General features: G+C 35.2%; 2 protein-coding genes across 2 annotated transcripts; both read right to left on the bottom strand.

Annotated features, from left to right (window-relative positions):
- Positions 1 to 536: 536 nt before the first annotated feature.
- On the bottom strand, positions 537 to 10,288 carry LOC140758927 (uncharacterized). Its single transcript, XM_073095332.1, has 3 exons — positions 9,457 to 10,288; positions 8,086 to 8,374; positions 537 to 1,002 (listed from the first exon to the last, which is right to left on the bottom strand). The coding sequence occupies exons 1-3, from the start codon at positions 10,003 to 10,005 to the stop codon at positions 983 to 985; spliced, it is 858 nt and encodes a 285-aa protein (XP_072951433.1). The 5' UTR covers positions 10,006 to 10,288; the 3' UTR covers positions 537 to 982.
- Positions 10,289 to 10,919: 631 nt separating this feature from the next.
- Positions 10,920 to 17,371, bottom strand: LOC140758926 (FAD synthetase, chloroplastic). The gene is made up of 5 exons (XM_073095331.1): positions 17,099 to 17,371; positions 14,272 to 14,444; positions 12,915 to 13,050; positions 11,652 to 11,827; positions 10,920 to 11,570 (listed from the first exon to the last, which is right to left on the bottom strand). The coding sequence occupies exons 1-5, from the start codon at positions 17,296 to 17,298 to the stop codon at positions 11,068 to 11,070; spliced, it is 1,188 nt and encodes a 395-aa protein (XP_072951432.1). The 5' UTR covers positions 17,299 to 17,371; the 3' UTR covers positions 10,920 to 11,067.
- Between the last annotated feature and the right edge of the window lie 5,711 nt (positions 17,372 to 23,082).

Below are 23,082 nucleotides of genomic sequence, written 5' to 3'. Positions count from 1 at the left end.
TAAAAGTAAAGTTGTAAAAAATTACATATACTTTCAACAGATATAAAATAATAACAATTAAATCTCAGATATATATAATATGTCATCTAATATCTGATTGATATTATTTTAAATGCATTAGAAAACTTATCAAATCCTATATAACTTTATATCTAATGAATATTTTCAAATTTGACATGCAGGTTAGTCAAATATGATAAATTTTTTTTTTATTGAAATATAACTTTAAGAAGGCAAAGTAGCACAAATAAAACTATATGGTTGGGGATAGAGTAACGTGAACTTTAAACCAAACCACAGGGAAGTAAAATATAGCTTTACTTTTAAATTTTAATTTAACCTTCAATTGGAAAGAAAAGCAAACTCAATCAAGAGCCAAAAAAAACATTGATATAGGATAAAGCCAAGGGACTAAAAGCAAAGGTATTCATCATAGGAGATACTTACAAGGAGCAAACAGACCTTCATTCATCGTATCAGAAAAGCACCAGACATAAGTACGGCATAGGAAGTTCTCACTCACAGTTCCATCACAATGTTCTCAAAAGTTTCACTTTGTAAAGCTTGGGTCACTTTCCAAGTTCTTCCAATATCCCATCCACAGAGCACGACCAAGCAACATATTCAAGGCAACGTCAATAAAGAAGACAACAGAGCATTACATCTAAACACAGCTAATCCTCTCAAGAGATATACTTGCTTAGGTCTCTCTGGCAAGACTACATCTCGAATCAGCTCCAAAAATATTGTCGAAATTAACAAAATAGTCTGGGTCTTCTATCAACAAGATTTGTGGCTGCCAACTTGCCAAACCTCTACTAGCTTTAAAACAGATACCCAGTAAAAGGGACAAAGAATCACAGCAGCTCGACAGAATTGCTGGTGTAATATCTAGGTGAAAGCAATGAAACAATGCATTGACCAAGTGAATACCATGCAATGTACAAGTTCAGGTAGTCATCTTATTCTGTGAACCAGATGGCTACTGGAAAGATTTTGCCACTGAAAATTCATAAAAAAGATGAAGTTAGAAATCCAAATGAACACCAGAATACAGTTTCCAAACAGAGCAGAAAAGAGGTGATCCTCACTGAAAAATGTCTAACTAATTACAGGATGCAATACATTATTGTGGTAAAAATAATAAGTTACCAGAGTTATGTGAAAAGAATGAAACTGTCATGTTAACTTGAGCAGTGGAAAAATAACATCCAAAATATAGAAGAAATATCAAATTATTGCAAACAAGAAAAGGTAGATCTGCAAACATGTGTTTAATGAAGAAAAGTTGCATGTAGATAATTCCAGTCTGCTGAACTCAGCCTGCTAATTATCGATTGTCTAATGAACCAATATAAGTCGTTTTGTTGCTCATGCCAATAACATTAGTTTTCATGGTTTTGATAAATGTATGATACCTGCTAAGCTCAAATAATTCTAAACAACGATGGCTATGTCACATGCACGGACAATGTCAACCACCGGCCAGCACAGCATGACACGTGCCATAAGAGGAGAAAAAAAGGTAAGGGATACTCACCTTCGCCTTTGCAGTCACCATCGTTCGTCGATCGCCGCTCACCGCCCACTGCTCACCTTGCTGTCGCTTCGTCAGATACCCTAGCCCGAGAGAGAAGACTCCGGATTCTCAACTTAAGTTTTAACCCCCCACCCACTCTCTTTCAGGCTAGGGCATCCGACGAAGCAACGGCGATGGCGAGCGATGATCGGTGACGGGTAGCTCGACGATAAGGTTGATAGTGAGCGGCGAAACTATTAGGAGGGGCGTCGTGCGGCACCCCTCGTGTCATGTGCCGGTATGCCGCCAGCACGACCATCCATGCTTCTAAATCTATCCGTATCGTATCAGATATGATCAGAGTTCCAAATATTGAGATCGGGATTGAAATCGACCAACTGAAAAAATGACATATACCGGCCGTATCGACAATCTGTATTAGATTATTTTTTAGCCTAATTTGTCTTGATTGGAGATTTATAAACAAGAAAGAAAATGGACCGCTAAAGGCCTAAAGAGAGGAACAACCCCAGATGTGAAAACTACTCAAAAAGCACTCTATTTCAATCTACAATCCCTGACGCGGATTTTACATTTCAATTCCCTAAAACTTCCTATCCTAATTATAGCTTTTAGGAGAAATTGCCACTGAAGTGAGCCGAGGAGCCGAGTGACCTGCCAACGCTACTATTTGATTGAGTGCTAGCATGTCGTCTTCCTTTTGTTGGTCCTGGTGCCTTCACCCTTAGATTAGCAGCTTCTAGTGAAGACCAAATGTTTTTTCATATGTGAAATTTTAAAATTATTATGTAAATACATAAAAATCCTGAAAATTAAATAAAATAAATAAAAATATAAATTATTTCCATATAAAATTTAAAAACAAAAAAAAAACTACATTCTCAAATCTCTCTCTTCCTTTTTCTCACACAAATAAAAAAATCTCATTTTCCCTCTCTTCCCACTATCTCTCCTACTCATTCTTCCTCCTATTAACTCTCTCCCACTCCCTGCCATTTCTCACTCACCTGAAAAAAGAACTCTTTTACTCTCTCCTTCTCTTAATCACTCACCCCCCCCCCCCCCCTCTCTTCCTTGTACTCTCTCACTCCCTCTCTCATTCTCTCTGTTACTGTAGCACAGAGAGAGAGAGAGGTGTTGCTGGATCCATTGAAGGAGCTCGTCATCTATGTTGAGGGAGATGGAAGAAGGTATGTGGCCGTCTATGACTCATTTCAATAACCCATATAGGATGGCCTCGGCCAATTCAGCCAAAACGGATCCGATATGGGGACAATTTCTTCCATCTAGCCAATCTAGCCCCAAAACCAACCAATAGGTTGAGATCAGGGTGGTATCGAGATCAGCTATATCAGATTGATTGATACTAGCATCCTTGGATATGATGGTCCATCAACTACTTTCTTTACATATCTTAATTTTTCCATAATTAAAACAAAGGGAAACTTCTAGGATACTTTTGAAGGTCCAAATATAACTCAAATTAAATTCCTATAAGTTCAGATGATTCTATTTGGGAAGATCTATGAATTTGAAGGACAATGAACTTGTTACCTATATATCAAGATTCTTTTCTTTGCGCTCAATATTGTTAATTAACAATTAGGTTCAAATGCTTTGCTTTGCTTTCCAATGAATAAATTTTTTTTTTGGTCTACTGTCAACAAGTGGACAATGACAGAAAATTCAAAATAAGATAAAATTAGAACAATGGCACTTACTAATTTAGAATAGTGAGACTAGGTAATTTATAATAGTGACAATTGTTAATTTATAGGTATTAGGAAACCTACCAAGTTATCGTATCGTTAATTTAGGATTAGGAGTGATACATCGTGTACTTAGTCTAATAAACATTTATAATAGAGTAAATGCTACTAATATATATTGCTTTGCTCCATCGATTAGTATGATACTGAGATATTTGATACGGTGATGTTTGGTCTCTGTTAATCCTCTAATGGAACAAAATGCCATAATAGATATTTCTCTACTAATGTAATTTTATTGCAATTAAAGAAAATGAATACTGAAAGAACATAATCTAATCAAAAGATTGCATTTTACGATTGTGGATGATAATGCTCCTTTAGAAAAGTATATTACTAGGATGGAGAAATTGGAAGAAGGTAGGAGTAATCATAATTTTAGATACAAATATTGTCAACAAGTCTACAAAGGATTATACTATAAAGTAAAGACTCATATGTTGAAAGTTAGTGGAGGATTGTCCAAAAGTAAGCAATGAACAAATTATAGAATTAAAAAGGATTGTTGATATGACCGACTTGAGGATAAAAATTTTGATGCCTAAACAAATTCCTTTGTTAAAATCTGTCCAAGCTACATCTTCTAGTAGCTTATTAGAAGTTAGAGGTGTAGGTTTGGATATGGGAGGGGCATTAAAAAAAAATAGCAATAAGAATGATAGCTATTGAGAAGTCATTTAACTCTGGTGCTAGTAGTCAATTAAATTGTGAGATTGCAAGGATGTCTTATTCATTTAAATTAAATTGCCTTTTCATTTTGTAAAGAACCCTTACTAAGTTAGCGCCTTTCAATTGCAGCTAATAATAATATTTCTGAATTTGTGCTCTCTGGCTATTAATATATTGGGAACTATACTGTTAAACCATATCAGAAGCATATGGGGAAGAAAGAGGTAAATATTGTATGTGATGATTGGATTGATATATTGAGGCCACTTATAAATTTTTTGACAATAAATGAGAATGGCTTATGTTCTTTAGAGTTATTAATTGTGAAGGGCATATAAAGATAATTTTCATTTCCAATTTGACTATTAATATCAATGAAAAAATTAGGCCTCATAATATTCAAGTAGTTACAAATAATGCACCTGCTTGTAAAAAAGCAGGGATGCTTCTTAAAGCAAAATTTTCTCATATTTTTTTGACTCCATATATAGTTCATACTCTCAATGTAACTTTAAAGAACATATACACAATAAAAAATACCAAGGCAAATGAGATTGTGCTTAATGAGTGTAGCTATATTCAGACTACAGAAGATGTAACTTGCATCAAAATTTTTATTATGCAACATTTCATAAGATTGGCTATCTTTAATGAATTTGCTAACTTAAAGTTGTTTGCTATAGCAAAGACTAATTTTGTTTCAGTGATTTCATTTTTTCAAGCGACCGATCCCAATCCTAAAATCAATATTTAGAATCTCAGTTGAAAAGATTCAAGAAGATCAAGAAAGGTTTTCAATCAATAGTAATTAGTGATAACATGAATTTGCTATTAAAAAGATGATGTGAGCAAAACACAATTTGTCAAGGATAAAGTTCTTAATCTTTAGTGGGATAAGATTGAATATATATTTTACCTTCACAGAGCTTATATATAATATGTTACGGGTTATAGATAAATCATGTTAACACTTATATATAAGATGTAGAATACCATGATTGCAACGGCGAGGAAGGTCATAGGAATGCATGAAAATGAAAAGGCAATGAACATATTTTTCATCCAATGGTGCACAAGATCCTAGTAGATAGATGGTACAAAAGCAATGCACCACTATATTGCTTAGCACATCCTTTAAATCCAAGGTTAAGTTAATTTCTAGTCATTTTTTGATAATTTAATGTCTTATTATTTCTTTCATTGCTATGTATTGTTTATTAATTTGATGATTATGTTAATAGATAGTATGGTTCGTTATGAATTCAAGAGGATCCAAATCTTTCACCATCACATAAGGATTTGGAAATTTCTAATACGAGAAATAAATGCTTCAAAAGGTTATTTAAGGTTACTGAATGTAGAAAAACGAAAAACTATATATCAAGAATATACCAATTTCTCCACAGTAACTAAATTTTTCGTTGATTATGATTCAATAAGAGATACAAATGATTTTGATTCAAACATGTGATGGGTTGCTCATGGTGCTTCTGCTCTGATTCTCTAGAATTTAGCACTTGAGGTTATTTGGGCAACCTTTGCTTTTCTTCAAATTGTGAGAGGAATTAGAACACCTATTTTTTCATCCATTCAATAAAAAGGAATAAGACAACTCCACAAAGAACTGAATATTTAGTATATGTGCATACTAATCTTCATCTTCTATCAAGAAGTTTTTAGATTATTTGAAAGAGGAAACTAACATATAAAGTGTCTAGAGAGATTCTATTGATTCCTTTGATGGTGCAAAAGTATTAGAATTTGTCGATCTCTTAATTGATAAATCAAATTTGGAGGCTGATACTTACTGATGAAGGCAATGAGAATCCACCACTAGCTGAAGATGAATGATTTATCTTATGTTATCTCTTTACTTTATAAAGATTACTAACTTTTAACCTTTTATGGTGCATTTATCTAAGGGATATAAAGATGAGATTAAATTAGTTATCCTGTGAGCCCCACATAATCTCATGTTAAGTATGAAATTAATAGATGAGATGAGAAATTCAGACTAGATGATATGTCCCGAGTGGAGGGATAAGATTGGATGATATGTCCCGAGTGAAGGGATAAGGGCATTATTACTATATTGCCCTTATATAAGAAATAATAAATTTAGATATATAAATAACAAAACTAACAATCTTAATTACTCAAAATTCTTATTTTTATTTTTTTCTTAGTAGTATTTTATAATTTTTAAACTATTACTATATTAAAAAATTATATTTTTATTACTATACGTGTTTATATAACTTATTCTATTATTTTGTATTACTTTTGATTTTAATTCTGATTATTTGAATTGAACGTGATTAAATTTTATAATTAATATAGTATAATTTAATAATACTTAATGATATAATTTAAGGTTAAAATAATCAATAATAGTTTAAAATAGTATCTGACGTTACTATTTTTTTTATTGAGGATAATAATTAGTTTTGTTTAGTTATTTCACATATAGTCTTGTATAAACTAAACAATAGATCAAAATTGTAGTATGAGATTAGTAATCCTAGGGGATAGGTTATCCCTTGGAATAAGCCTAGGGATGACTTATCCCCTCTTATTTAATCCTACAACCAAACGCACTCTTATGGACCTCAATTACTCAGACATGTTTTATGGCTTGTAATAATCATTCTTATGGCTTTTTAAAATTTGTACACTTTTGATTGTTTTTCAATCTCTTATTATCTCTAAATTCTCATGAATACTTCTTATAGTTTAATGTATGCGTGTTTTACACTATGAGACTATAAACTTTTTCTTTAGAAATTATTAATAAACTATATATTTTAGTTACTTATTTACTTATTCTACAATGTCCATAACTCCATATTGTGTTGCGTCCATGCTTCATCGGTGGCGATATTTTTTTAAATCATAAAAATACCCCAAGAAATAATTACTAGGAAAGTAGAAATAGATATAGCATGGTATGTTTGTCATTGATTTAAGGAAAATTTGCATATAACACCCTATATTTTAACAAAAATTTGGTTTACACCCTATATTTTCACTATTTGCAAATCAAGCCTTATAATTTAGCGAATATGTATAGAAAACACCCTAAGATCCGTTAGTTAAACTTAACCAAATCTCCAGGTTAAGTTAACTATAGGAAAAATTATGAAAATACCATTAGCTAAATTATACCGACCAAACATATACTATGGGTATTTTAGTCTTTTTTATAAAAAAAATTATATATTTGGCAGAATATTCTTATCTACGCAAACGGTGTTAGTTCAAATCTAACCGAAGGTATTTTCTACATTTATTCAATATATTATAGGGCTCGATTTGCAAATAGTAAAATTGTAGGTGTAAACCACAATTTCATTAAAATACAAAGTGTTATATGCAAATTTTCCTTGATTTGAAGTGAGTATTGGATGCTAACAAATAATATCCCTTGCCCTGGAATATCAATTCCCCATTAATAAATATCCAAACAGATTTCAATTTACTTCATGCTTTTTGGTGGAATTTCTACCTAATTACCTTACAAGAAAATGTCAGGAGCAAAGAAAAATAAACACGGGGAAGTAAAATAAATACATGGTAATAATTAGCTTACAAAAAAGAAATCCCCTACTAATAATCTGCACTGTCAAATACATAAACAACATGTAGAAAGAAAGTACTACAATCACAAGTTATCCTTATACATTTGAATTATTAAACATAAAAATAAAATCTTATTTTAAGATTAAGTGAGATCGGAAAAGAATGTTATACATCATTTTTGGGATCAAAGAGGGAAAGATTTCTTATGTGCCAGAATATCACAATAATTTTATTGATAGATTAGAAACTAGCCTTTCAGGCCAGATGATATAAAATTGAACAAGAAATGAAGGCAAATGAAGTTGAGAATCAGCATGTGTAACTTACACACCCAAACAGAGAAAGAGAATAGAGACTTCATGGATTAGCATTCTAGAGAAGTTTGACTAAAGCAACATTAACGAACTTCCATTTGAGTTGGCAAAAGAAAATAAGCAAGACATGCAAATGATAAACAATGCCTCATGAAACTTGCAGAAAAGATGAATACACGAACCACAACATGATTAAAGAAACCAAGAATCTCACCTTTCGATGACTCCAGGACTACCACGACGTGCATTGTGGCATTGTTGGGTGGCAACTGCAGACGAAGAGGATAGAGCTTATTGTTCAGTGGGTTCCGGGAGCATATGATTATATTACTGAGCTCAGTTTCCTCCTGCAACTTGTGGGTCAACTCCTCCAAGCTTGTCCCATTGAAGGTTAATGAGTGCCCCTCAAAACCGCCTTCTACATTGCCATCATCATCCGCGACAACGTAGTAGATTGCCCTACCTTCCACCTTGTGTGGTGGAGCAGAAAAAGATTCTGATGACTGGTAACACAAGACAAGTTGGAAAATTATCAAGATATTGACAAAAAAAAAATATCCAACATAATGCAACTAACAAAAAAAATCACTGACAACAGCTAGAGCAAGATCAGTGCAATGTTATCTATCTGGATTCTAAAGGTAGAACTCTAAAGATCAAGAATAATTTATCAAAAGAACAAGTAAGAGATGAAGACAAGACACCCTACAAGATTCAAACCTTAAACCAACACAAATAAGAGAACACAAATGATCAATTCAAATTCAAGAAAACAAACTCATGGTTGAAACATGTATAACAAGTTATATTCGCACAAGAACCTAAGATCAATAATTCTAGGAAGAACCAATATCAATTCATACTGATAGAAAGATCAATCCATACTAACATAAACAGAATTCGTAGCCTTTAAGCAACACAAGAAAAGTTGGATTAATATTACCACATGGAAATAACTCAATAAGAATATACCATAATAGTCACACTAGAACACCAAATAAGAATATACTGTATTAGAGATTCAATAAGCTACTCAAAACGAAGTCCAACATTAAGCAATACAAACATAATAACCCAAATGATAGAAAAAAAAGGTTTTGAAAGAATGTAGGTGAAAGACGGGCAGACAAGAAATCATGTAACGCCTAGACACTTGATCGGTGCCTAGGTGGGCACCCAGAATTCAAGAAGGTTGAAAAAAAACAAACAAAAGAAATAATAGTTACAGAAAAAGTTAGAATTAATACATATAAATTTAAATGATATATTAATGCATTCTTGTTAAGAATTATAATAAGCTATTAGAATCCAATAATTCATCAACATGTACAGTCAGTTTGAATTTCAAAATCAATCTACAGATTAAAATATGATATTAGATGCTAAGACAGTCACCTAGGCAGAAAACGGAGCCTAGTTATATTCTATCTAAATCTGAGCCTAAGCGTTAAGGCGAAAGTTTTTTAAAACAATGCATAAGAACTAATAATTTCAAGAAAATTAAATGCAAATAGTTCTGAGAAGATTCAATTCATCTCTAATTCAAGAAAGAGCAATCAAGATTATCACAAGATAATTCAACGACCTCCAAATTCGGGCCCGACGATGACCGCGTTGGCCTGGAATCAACCATAGACGGCTTCGTAGCCGGCGATGGAGACGACGCGGGAGCGACCTCGACGATCTCAACATCCCAAAGCACCCAATCCTGCGTCGTGGTACGGCTGGGGACGTCGTGGGTGACCGAATTCCTCCACGGGGGTAATCCGCCATTGGCGCGGAGGTAGTTCCCATACCTGGTTTTCAGCTTGACCTGGAAACCCTCACCGATGGGCTCCCACTCGATGGAAGAGTCAAAGCGGTCAGGGATAGTCTGAAAGACCTTGCGGCCGGTCATCCCAAGGAGGAATGGCTCGTTGGAGGCGGTGAGGTAGCCGCCGTAGCGGCTGCGGAGGCGGAGGAAGTGCGCTGCCTCGCCGGCAACGGAGACGGGGACGGGCTCCACGAACCACCGGGCGTTCGGGGAGGATCCGTTGCGGTCCTGGGTGACGTGGTGCTCGTCGTCCTCGGCGACGAGGTACTTGTCGTGCCGGCTCTTGAGGCGGACGGCCTTCGCGCGTTGGAAGAACTCCATCGAATAGACGAGAGAGGAGGAGGAGGAGATAGAAGAAATGGAGGATTCGATGACTAGGGTTTTGGAATTTGGAGGTAAAAGAAGAGAAGGAGGAGGAGACGAGAGGAGAGGAGATTTTTTCAACGCGGAGGAGACGAAGGTAGCGATGCGGAGAAGGAAACGAGGACTTTCTCGGTGAGTCGTGACGACGAGTTCAGATATCGTTAATTTCGGAGGTTGGAGGATTTATTTTGGGCCCATTTTGGGCCAGAAGGTCTTATGGGCTTCGGCGTGGCTTCCAGGACCGCAATATTTCTGAATAAGAAAAAAGATTATTCCTAGAATGAACAATCTGAAACTTTCAGTATATTTATGTTACTCTAAACCCACTATTAAAAGTATTTTTTTTATTAAAATAATAATAAGAAAAAGGTCTACTATAAGGAAAACATACTTCAATTGAAGAGATGCAAGTAAACTAAAATATGGAGCTAATTGATGCAAGGTTTACATTTGGTCGTGGTACTTTATAAGTTTGCCACCAAAGATTGAATTACTAAAGCATGCCTGGAAAGCAATTTAATTAGCTAACACCATCGTTTGCATGGCCTTGAGCAAACATTGAAGAAGCATTGAATTGTGAGCTGGAGTTGCTGTACTGTTGCAGATATAAAAGGGACTGAACTCTTCAGGTCAAAGGATGACAAAAGTTTTGGCCATCCATGTCAAAAATTCATCCTGTCACTCTTGATTTCTAGTAAATATGTGTAGAACTCTCATTTAACCGAAGCTAAAATACAAAAGGATGAAGGTTTACTTTTCCATGAGCCAAATAGATGTAAGAATCAAGAAGACATTGACCATTTCCTGCTCTACTCTATGCTTGTTGGCATCCACTTATAGGACAGAGGTGCAACCTAAGTTTGAGCGCCTGATGAGACCAAGTCAATGCATTTTCTTCTCATTGGATTGCTGGTTTAATGTAACTGCAGCTATTTGTCCTTCAAATCAAGTCCATCAAAATATGATCAAAATATAAGTCAACAAACTTAAAGCTGTTCCATTTTGATCACTAAAATATCCTCACGATCCAAATTCTATGCCTATGAGTCGACCTTCTTGATTGGGATTACGTTCCCAAAAGCTTTCACCATCAAATTCGATATCAATGTTTTCAGCATTAATGATCACCCTGCATGGCCCAATAAATGCATCGTTGATCAGAATAATGCAATTCTTATACATACCATCTCCTGGTGGCTGATTTAACATGGATGATCTAGGAGCCAAAATCCTTCGGTCCATACAGACGCATTGTTCATCCAATCTCAGCACAACACGGTGCCTCCTCCCTAGTAGTTCAGATACATACTCCATATCACCCACAGCCAGAGCACGGCGAACACGAGTAGAAGATACTTGTCCCTTATCGGTCGAATTGATACCTCTACTGGCCCCATTATAGGAACATTGTGTCTTATCCAGGACGGAGCTTACAATAAATGCAGACAAACCATACTCCTTGCATAGTCTAACCAACTCTAATGCATCACCAGATGCTTTATATCCAAATCTGTAATTCTCACCTGCCAGATAACATAACCAGTAAACAAACGGTAAATGGCAGTTGCAACACAACTATTAGAATAAAAGAATATGTTCCATACCTGCAACTACACCACTAATTCTGAGCTCCTTAGATAACCTTTCAACAAATTGCTGCGGAGTAAGATACCTAACCTTTGAAAAATCAACTTGATATTCAAGAGGAGCTACATTACCACAATAAGGGGCCCAAGATGAGAGGACTCGTTTCCGATCAGATGCAGCAACTATAGGAGGCCTGAATGGGAATTTACCAAAAGAAAATTATACTTGAGAAGAAAAGAACAGATTAGCTTCTTCTTATGACAAACTTATCTATAACTCAAACTTCAAAATCCGTAGGTGAAGATGAAAACCATTTACAAGATAAACAAATCAAGCAACCAGATTCTTCTTCTACTGGGCACTTCCTATAAACAGAGATGAAAGTCATGCAATGTTATGCTGTTTATCTTATATGTAGACATCCAAGATGGCATACAGGTGGGTAACTGTAGTTTATTTCTAAAAAGGCCATGCAGAGAGGCAAACAAATACACAAGCACAAAACCTATGGTCTCATTACATATGTTGTACATTGGCCATACTTCAAGGATGCGAAGGCTGGTGATGGTCAAAATTGTACAGAAATTCCAGACTGGGTGTACAAAAAACTGAAGAGGTGCACATTAGTCTGAGGCTTCCACAATATTAGGCATACCTTCTGTAGTTCCTATAGATGAAAGCAGCCAAGGGAACCCATTAGAGAAGGAAAATGACCTTGCAACCTTTATGTAAATTATTTAGTTTTGCCATGTGAATTTGCAACTAACTAGTTATGTAAATGAACACTGAACAGGAGATAGAGAATGAAGGTTATCAAGCTACAGCCTACAGAGGAAAAGAATGGGGAATGCAGTCTCTTACTGTGAAAAACGAAGAGTTTATGTTTGTAGACTGTACAGAAATTCCAGATCGAGTATAGAAATGACTTCTATAGTGGGAAATGAAGAAGTTGAAGCAGTCAGCAACACTTTACATTTAGTGTGGAATCTATAGATGCGCAAAAATGACAAAAGCTCATAAAACCAAATTTAATGCATATTTTGTGGTCAGCTAAAATGTCCACAGACGCAAGCTCCTATCAGTCATGGATGCCAACTCATAGGGAAAGATCATGTAATTCATTTATCATACTTCATTAATGTAAACTTGGATAAACTTATCATAAAAAAGTATAAATAAATTATTATTGTGATGAAGCTTATAGTTTCAGTGCAACACATTACTACTTTGAAAGAAGCATGAAACTAACACAGAAGCACTGATAGGCTTAAAAAATTTACCTGGATTCCCAACCAAGTACTTCTGCTATTCCTACAAATGAAAGAAGGAACGGAGTCCCAGCCTTTGACGCTTGTATTGCCAGTTGTCGATGGCCAATGTGTAAGGCATCAAACTTTCCCAATGCAACTATACCCCCTAAAAGTTCAGATAAAAAATAATGCCCAAGTTGGATATAGCTCATAAAAGCACATTCAAACAAATATAAGCCTAATACTAGAAAACATAAACCACAATTTGAAGTGTACTGCTGGCCAACCATCTACAGCAATAAAAAACTAGCGTATATAGAAGTAATTATTAAGACAATCAAATAATTTGGTACCATCAATAAAGACTAAGGCATGCCATCTAAGATGATTAAATCAAGGATACAAACATTGGTTATGTTCAATAACACAAATGCTGCAAATGATCTGTAGGAAATGGATGTTGTCACATAGTGATACTAAATAGGTATATAATTGAGGATCCATATAACCGACGAAAGAAATCAGATGAGTTTGGATGCCAAACATATATACTAGAAGCCTAGAACATTGCATTGCTCCATAAGAATCGAGCATTAATTGATCTATGAAGGTACTAAGGAATGCCTAATTAATGATCATGAACTTAGATAACAAATGTTTAGCAACATGAAAGTTGAATGGGAAATATTGCAAACGTCAAGATCTAGTGTTAGATGTAACAGTTGAGCACCTTACTATAAAATGGCATCACTCAGACAAACCACTAGGACATTTCTTACAAATGATGGGACACATGACATGCCAAGTACTTCCAAGACCAAGAAAAACCGCTGAAGGAAAACAAAGCTTCCTTCTTGATTATGTCAATTTGCTGCTAAAATTTTGATAAAACAGCTAAGACCACTATCTAGTGATGTTCATGTGAACAGAACAGACATTTAAAATTTTTAAAACACCATAAAAAAAATGCTTAAAAGATCATGTGTGTATGCCATATTCAAGAGTATCTCCTTGAAAACCTTAATTACAGTTGACAAGATTCATTTGAATCGAAGTCTCAGCATGATGTCACATTAAGAATCTCATGTCAATCAACTGCTGATATTCATTGTTAAACATTGGTCTCATAAGCGCAAGAGAAAAGACAAATGGAAGCGAGATTTCTTATTCATGGTCCATAACTAGCACCTTGTTTACTCTACAAACATATCACTAACACGAGATGATAAAATATACAATATACAGGGACACCAGGGGAAGAGCAATAAATTCTTGATCACCAATATTTTATATTCTAAAGAAAAGGTCACATCTTCATCTGAATCTAAAGAATTGCATAATAAATTCAAACTTTTGAATTATGCAAGATCACAGTAGAACTACCTACCAAGTACACATTCTTGATCATCTCCACAGTCAATTAGAAATTTATCTTTCTTTGTTTCTTCACTACTTAGGTTAGCCTCTTGTGACCCATATGAGCTGAAAGCCTTCAAAGAACATTTGCAGGGCCCATTGGGAAAAATTAAATGTTCTTCCTCTTTCAAAAAGTTACAAGACCTATAAGTAAAGAATAAGCTCAGTTAACCGTGGAGAGAACAAAAGAAAATTTAAAATTCATGCTAAAAGAACCACTTTATGAAACTAACATAAAAATGAATTCCCACAGAAGGCTCTAGAGTCTGCTCATTCATACAACTGCGAAGTTGCGAACACGTATAGCCATAAGCATAACTAGCGTGTAGCGTCATGATGTCCTCTATTCAGTGGGTTAATAGTTACCTAACTTAGATTGCTGAGTTAATGGTCGGTTTGGTACAGAGTGGAACGAAGACTGTTGATGCGCATCGACATGGGTCAGTATCACGACATTAACCAATATCTATGCCAAATTCGTATAGACACAATAAGTATGCTGCAGTACACCTCACTCTACTTGATAAGAAAATCCTTGACATGACTATGAGACTTGAGGAGCCCTGGCCTAAGCAGTGCCTTCAAATGTCTAGCCTACAATGCTCCATTGTCACCATATGTAAATAGATCTACAGCACAAAAGGAAGGAACTACCAAGAGAAACTACTTTTGACATCTTAAAATAGCTTTTCCATGAGTTCATGTAAACACATACTACCTTTCACCATGATGATGATGATGCCCATGAGTAGATTATTATGTGTGTAAGTGCAATAAGTTTGTAGTGGATAGAAAGGTCAAAAGGAGAAGTATGGAAGAGGAAAAATTCAGAGTAGGCGTATCAACAATCGTAAATCAAATCTAACATTTCAAATATTGTTTCACAAGTCCCAACCTAGAAATCAGAATTGTGAAAAGCAATTTTGGCAGCCACCTTGAAATCTTTTGCATAGGCCATACGTGGCATAGAAAGGCGGGCAGGCCACTTACGAGGTAGTCGTGATCATATTTTCTAGTTTTTCCTAATTCTAGTGATTTACTGAATTAACTAGTGATTTTTTACTTCTTTATTAGCTTCTTGATTGGCTACCATTATCAGGTTGTAGTTTTATATATTTGATACAAACATGCTGCTACCAGATGCTATTTGTGTGCATATAACATGGTTCTGCATATTTCAATTAGTGAATTTATACACATAAAAATTTATTACTAACAAAATTTTACTTATCATTTACATTATATCATTCACATATAATATAATATTTTAATATGTTAAAATGCTAGGTCGTTGGGCGCCCACATACCACCTATGCATCTTGCAGTTAGAGGGCAACACGCATATGGCAAGTGCTTTTGCAAATTACAAGAAATGCTAGGTTGGTTTAAACCAAGGAACTCTTAGCCCCCGTTTGGTTCTAGGTTACTTTTTTCCCCCTATTCTAGATTAAGGAGTACTATTCTAGATTTATAACCAAACATCAAATTATCCATTTATCCCTAATCTAAATTAGAAACATTTCAAGTTATTCCACACATAAGCCTAATTACAATTTTACTCTTGATTTGACTAAAGTTATTTTAAAATTCTCTCCTCTCTTGTCACTAACCTATCTTGTCCCACAAACTAAAAATTATCATTCAATTTTTCCACCTATCTCCTCTCTCTCTTAATGCTCACCTATCTTATTTCCTACTCAGGTATGAGAATACTTTAATTTAAATTTATATATCAAATCAAGAGTACTTAAGTCAATTTTCACTTCTTATCTATATATTTACCTTAACTCTACGCCACATCAAATATAATTATTACACTATTATTCTAGTTTACATTCAAACATCAAATTATCCTATTCTAGATTAGAGGTACAATATTAAGAGTAAGAACTTAGAATACATACTTTAGATTTTCCCTTATCCGGAAACCAAGTGGAGCCTTAGAGCTTCAAGGTGCATCAAGCTCAGAGGTTCAAACAAGTTGAAGAGCATCTATAAGAGCCCATAAGCAGGGCAAAAATATCTCAGTCTTCTCTCCTTTCTAATAATGCAGTTTACACATCTTAAGTTTGTGGGTTGTGAGTCAGGAATTCCTTGTGTTCTATCTAAATTTCTTTTTGAGTTTGGTTCTAGATACTCATAGATTGTATTTGTTGTAAATGAAAAGATAATACATAAATACAGCATATAGCTGTCAGAAAAGTGCCTGAAAAAAAATTAAATAATCCTTAAAAATATTTAAGCGACCTGGTTTACCTGGCAGCCAATATAATGAAGCAAGCCACAAGACCACTCACCCTTTATTTTATTTATTAAAGCCTTCCATTCTTTCCCCTTCTTGGTTTCTTGAGTACCTTTGTAACTTGGTAAACTTTTCTATCATGATACCTTAATAGTTCCAAACAGCAAATTTGGTTAAACTAGAATTCCAAATCAATTGAGTTCCACCGATTTGATGATTCCAAACAGGGTGGAAGGGAAGAAGGTTGAATTGCTCTTAAGGAGACCTCCCACTCTAGCTAGTTGTTAATTTTCATATGTTTCCAATGTTTCCTGTGTCCTTCTACAATATAACCAAAATTAATTACTAGTATCATGGTGTTTTCCATCGCATTATCACCTAAATCTCTCCATATATATGAAAAAGATCATATTTTTCTTGCAGACAGATCCCACTGAAGAGCAGACGACCGAAAGGAACAATCTTTACACCAGATTACCATCTAAAAGCAGCCCAAAATCCACAATAGACCAAAAAGAAATCCAAAGAGGAAAAGAAAAGAGCGATGAAATCGGACCTGAAGCGAGACAGCAATCGAATCTTAGTGGAGCAGCGGGACTTCGTAGTGCCGAGCCGCCTCGCGGGGTTGCTAGGGCGAGGTGGGAAGCGGTGGTGAGAGCGGCAGAGGAGAGGGGGGAAGCGGAGGGGGGAGGCGAGAAGGCGAGCAGACCGGAGATTGAAAGGGAGGACTCCTCCCCCTCTTTCCATCATCTCCATTTTGGTATTACTCTTCCACTAGCTCACCCATTACCCGCCTCCGCTGCTACGTATCACGCTTCATATCCTTTTGCTTCTCGCCTTTCCAAAGGGTTCTTTTTATTATATATATATGGGATTTTTACATAGTTGCCATTAAATATTTTAAAATTACAACTACGTTCTTCAAAATATCATAAATGAACCTTTTTCAAAAATACCATTTATTTTTCTTAACTACGAAAAGTCTTCCCTAAAAGAAACTATGAAGAATCTCCAAAATGCCCCTTTCAAATAATTCTAGTTGTCTATTAAAAAAAAAATGTAATTAAATTTTACATGCTCTAGGAACTATTTTACCTTTATTTTAGAGAAAAAGAAAGAAAGAATTTATTTTTTAAAAGATTAGATTATTGTTTGAAGAGATTAGAGATATTATTATTTAGGGAGATTCATAATATTGCAATAAAAAAATAAATTGGTTTATGTGAAAATTGACAAATAGTTCATGTTAGGGGGTATAACAAGACCATAATATTATGATTATATAATTAATTACTAAATTATGTAGTTGTTACGGACCAGATCTGGAACGATCTGTCCGTAGAATGATTATGAAAATTTAGTTAGAGGTAGCCTAGTGAGTTAGAGTTTTAATGATTTTGGTTTCACCTAAGTCGGAGATCGGGATGAAAAGATAAAAATAAAATAGTAGAGATAGGTCAGAGAGGGCAGAATGGTAATTTTTGGCCCGTCACGCACAGATACACTCCTGTGCACATACAATCATGACATCATCAAATAACACCTGCTAACATATCCATGATCACATAATCCATCACCAAATAAATCATACTCTTAACCAAATAAACCTGTTAACATATGAATATCAAAATACACAATAATACACACTAGACCGCTACATAATCTGGCAGGACCCACACAGGCCACAACAAACCATCAAGATACAACTAAACAACTGATACAAGAGTACACTATGATTCGACCTGTATTATACAAATCATCGTCTAATACAAATGAGTACAAATATCAAATATTGGTACAACTCGATTTCTATATAAACTATCATCTATACCATCTCGTATCTATAGCTCACCTCATCATCGCTCTAAAATATCTTCTCAAGTCGCTATCACGTACCACATATCTGAGGGGGTTAGAAAAGAAATAAAGAGAGTCATGAGCAAAAGGTTCAGTGAATAGACCTTACCTCGAATCAATGATGCCAAACAGAGAGTAAATCATGTACTGGATAATATCAATCAGAAAGAGTATCATGTCATGAATGAGTATATGAATGTATCCTCAATAATATATAAATGAAAAGTAGATAACACGTCATAACTGATAAAAGTATATAATCCTCGACCATGAGTAAACAAATCTCCATGTCATATAATCATCATAACTCTCTATCAAATATGACACATGATGCATGCCGACCATGACCATGTTATGATATCAAATGCAATCATATGTGATGTATATTGACCACTCGATAATCAGGTAATCAGATGATAATGAAATTATATGCATTTCTCAACATCTTAATCATCAATGTCATCTCTATATGTCATCATCATACTAGACCACTGTGCACAGTCAACACCCGGTACCCGATCTCAACATCATGTCCGAAGGCTCAGAGCATACTCTGCCATCCGCAAGGAGTATCTTAAATATAATCATACCCTGCCATCCGCTAAGGGTATCAACATCCATCCAGACCGGGCACCCTTCTAGCTGATAGAAATCTCGTGAGGATAACTCGCCACATATGCCCTGGCGAACGGCATGTGTCCGAATGTCTGCTGCGCACACAGACTAACAACCTCGGACGTAAGGCCAACAGGATCGCGACCATGTCGAGCGATCAATCATCCACCAAGCGCGTCCTAACCCTCGCGCCCACTCGGGTATCCTCACGCTTTCTATCAACTATCCTATCAATCACATTTCATGCTTTCCTTTTTAAATGACAAATCATATGCATATATCCAGTACGATAACAAGTCAATGCATAACCGGAATTTAGGTGGAATAGGAATCAAGAGCAAAATGATGTAATGCAAACTCCAACCATGTATCTAACACATGCATACTCATGCTAATCTATCACATCCATACTCATGATAGAAATCATCCCGACATAAAACCATAACAGCATAATCATCTCCAATCATCTCTATATATCACCAATGTACTCATATCCCAGATCAGTCTAATCAAGTGCATGATAAAATATGCTCGACTGAAATCATCTATATATAAAGTCATATAATCATGCTGGAGGCCAAAACATGCATGTACATAATATACAATATATCCTAATTTGAGAAAGGGATCTAGGGGATAAGACTACTCACCGACTGATCAGAAGATACAAACCACGCATCTCTCACGTCTGTCAGGTAACTGAGTGACACTCATCGCTAGCAAGGTCCACGGGGTCTCAAATAAGGGGGTTCGGGATCTGAAAATGTTTAAGTAACATAAAGTTAGTTGTTTATCCCATTATAATCCGTTCGAATAAAATATGATGATTTATTAGATTTTAGAATTTCTACTTATTTTTATGATTGGCTAGATTTTAATTATAAATGAAATATAGATAAAAATCTAATTATAATTAAATTATATCTTGATTAATTAGGGACTATGTAGTCATTATCTTATTTGCTACAAAATAATAATGTATAATAAATTAATAGAGTTACTTAAAAATGTATATCATAAGAATATTAGAATATAAATCTAATAATTATAATTTACAAATTTATCTATTAATCTAATATACATATAAGTAAGTAAATAAATAAATATAAGTATTACCTATATTTATGCCTAATTAATCATTAATTATAAAAATTAGCATTAATAAAAATACATTGAAGGATATATATAATATTATTAAAATAGTTAATGTCTAAATAATCTATTTGCATTAATTAAGAAGCAAAATACTTAAATAAATAACATAAATAAACTAATTAATTAATAAATTAATTACAACTGCCATCAGTGCTGGGCTCGGCCCAGCACTGTCTGCTACAGTGCTGGGCCGAGCCCAACACTGTGCAGAAAGAGAAAAGAGGAGCTGAGGAAGAAGGAGAAAAAGAAAGAAAGAAAGAAGGAAAGAAAGAAGAAGAAGAAGAAGAAGAAGAACAGAAGAGAAAGAGAAGAAAGGAGGTGAGGGAGGTGTGGACCCGGGCCGGCGGGGAGGGCACCGGCAGCTAGTGGCCAGCCAGCTGCCGGCCTCTCGCCGGCGGCTCGGCTGCGACGGGCCCGAGCCCAAGGTAAGAAAAAGAGAAAGAGAGAGAGAGATAGAGAGAGAGAGAGAGAGAGAAGAAGAGAGAAGAAGAGAGAGGAGGAGAAAGAGCTCACCGGCGCTCGTGGAGGTGGCGGCGGTGGCGATAGTCCGGCCCCGGCGAGAGAGAGAGAGAGAGAGAGAGAGGTTTAGAGAGAGACCAACCGGGAGAGAGAGAGAGAGATTTAAAGAGAGAGAGGGAAGGCGGTGAGGGGGGGCGGTTTGCGGCGACGCCGGGGCCCGCCGCGGCCAGCTGGTCGCAGCCCATTGGCTGCGGTAGCGGCAGCGGGCACGTGGCACCCCCACCACGCAAGCTGCATGCGCAGCTTGCATGGGCACGAGGCCGGCCACAGTGTGGCTGGTCACGTCGTGCCCAGAATTTTTTTTTTTTTTTTTTTATATAGATTGGGTTGTTACATTGATGTTGGGGGCGATCGGGTGGTCGTCGGACGGTGGTGGATGGTAGCTACTGGAGATAGGAGGTGGCTAAGGTTTGGATGCTTGTAAGGGATCTAAAGTTATGATCTACTCCTATGAAGATAAACAATGTATCAGCCAATACATGTCCACTTCTATTTATAAGAGTAAAAATTCATAGCGGATCGTATCCATATGCGGATTATCCGATTTATTTGAAATTCAAACAACAAAATAAAGCTAGCTAACTAATTAAATACTAAAGTTGCAAATCTAGATGTTGGCGGTTTTATACAGTTGGTTTGATATTATTTGAAAGTCCGTAGAATAATATACGAATATTTTTCTAAAACTGCACAGGGATTTAGTTAATTAAATAAAATTCTAACCTCCTAACTAAACCAAATAAGCAAATAAGATAACTAGACTCAATCCATTGAGTCTAATCTCCCATTGATATGATTAGATCTGACCCGGTTCTCATAAGTAGTTTTTGCATATTATAAATAGTCTTAGTTTTTTCAAAAAAATGTCTTTCATACTAGTATTATGTTTGGGTGCAACGTTGAAGTATTATGCTCTAAATTTTAAGATGTTTTAGCTATTAAATTATCATAATTTGGTGCTAAAAGCTATGATTTATTGATTTAGAATAAAATATTATTTTATTGTAAAGTATACTAATTATTCAAGAGAATTTGAGTATGATCGATAATAAATGGAATAAATATGAATATTAAAAATTATCTTTTCATTTAAAATTCAATATGAGTCAAAATAAAATAAAATTAAATAGATATGGATCCAATTTCTTTATATATCTGACCGAATTTAATCCTATTAGAATCCTAGTTCATGCAACCTTGGTGTAATAAGAATCTCTATTGAAAGAGTTAAATGATGAGTCTACTCTATTTTTTTTTTCTTTTATTTTCTTATCTTTTGTTTTGGGGATGGCTAATTTTTTATTTTATTATTCGTCGGTATATAGACCGTTATATATAGGATAGACAAAGGGCTAAACTATAGTAAACTCTAGCGGTGATAATTTAAGAGGATGAATTCTTATACCAAATAAATAAATAGAATTAACTACACTTGGTCCTCCAAACTATCATCATTTTTTACATATATCTTCTAAATTTTTTTTACCACATAGACCCTATAGTTCAAGGGTCTAAGTGGATATAGAAAAAAATTTAGATATGTATATAAATAAATGGTGTTATGTGCGGTTGTCAAACAAAATAGGGATTTTTACAAATCACATCCTACATTTTGCCTATTTTATGATACGCAACCCGTCTTTGGGGATTTTATAACGTGACCCCTTATTTTTCCTGTAATATTCATTTAACACCCTAACGTTACTTTAGCTAACTGACATTAACCATGTTATATGGTTTATGTGACTCTAGTTCAAAAATTACTAAAATACCCTTAAGAAATTATCTTTAAACCCTAAAATCCCAAAATGGGCTTGAGTTGTCTTTAAACCCTAAAACCCCAAAATGGTATTCAACCAAAAATGATTACAGAAACTAACCCCAAAATCCCAACTTAGGAGGAGTGATGTAGGCTTGGAGAAGCTCTTGTCGTTTGGGCAACTTCGGAAGGCAACCTCCTTCAATCTTCGACTGCTTGGTGTTTTGGTGATGTAGGCTTTGGGATGCTCTAATTCCAAGCTGCAACCTTCCGACTACAAGCTCCTTCAACTCCGATGGCTTAGTGTTTGGGGAGCTACTGCTTGGGGTTTGAAAGCTTTGAGGTCAGCTTGGCATTTAGGGATGTTCTTCATAGTTTGGAGAGCTATGAGATAATAAATTATAGAGGTTTAAGTTATGAATAAAATTAGAGATGAGTACAAGGGTAATTTAGGAATATTATAAATTATATAATAGATTATAACAGAATATTCTCTTTCTGGTATCGTTCTGTTTGATTATAGTTAGGTTAAGTTAACTAAGGGTGTTAAATGAACATTACTATAAAAAGAAAGGGTCGCGTTATAAAATCCCCAAAGACGGGATGCGAATCACAAAATAGGCAAAATGTAGGGT

This window comes from Typha angustifolia, chromosome 4 (assembly GCF_048772165.1).
Source record: "Typha angustifolia cultivar Huaian chromosome 4, ASM4877216v1, whole genome shotgun sequence".
Lineage (NCBI taxonomy): Eukaryota > Viridiplantae > Streptophyta > Magnoliopsida > Poales > Typhaceae > Typha > Typha angustifolia.
Note: the sequence above shows the minus strand (reverse complement) of the source record. Positions and strands in the feature narration are given on the sequence as shown.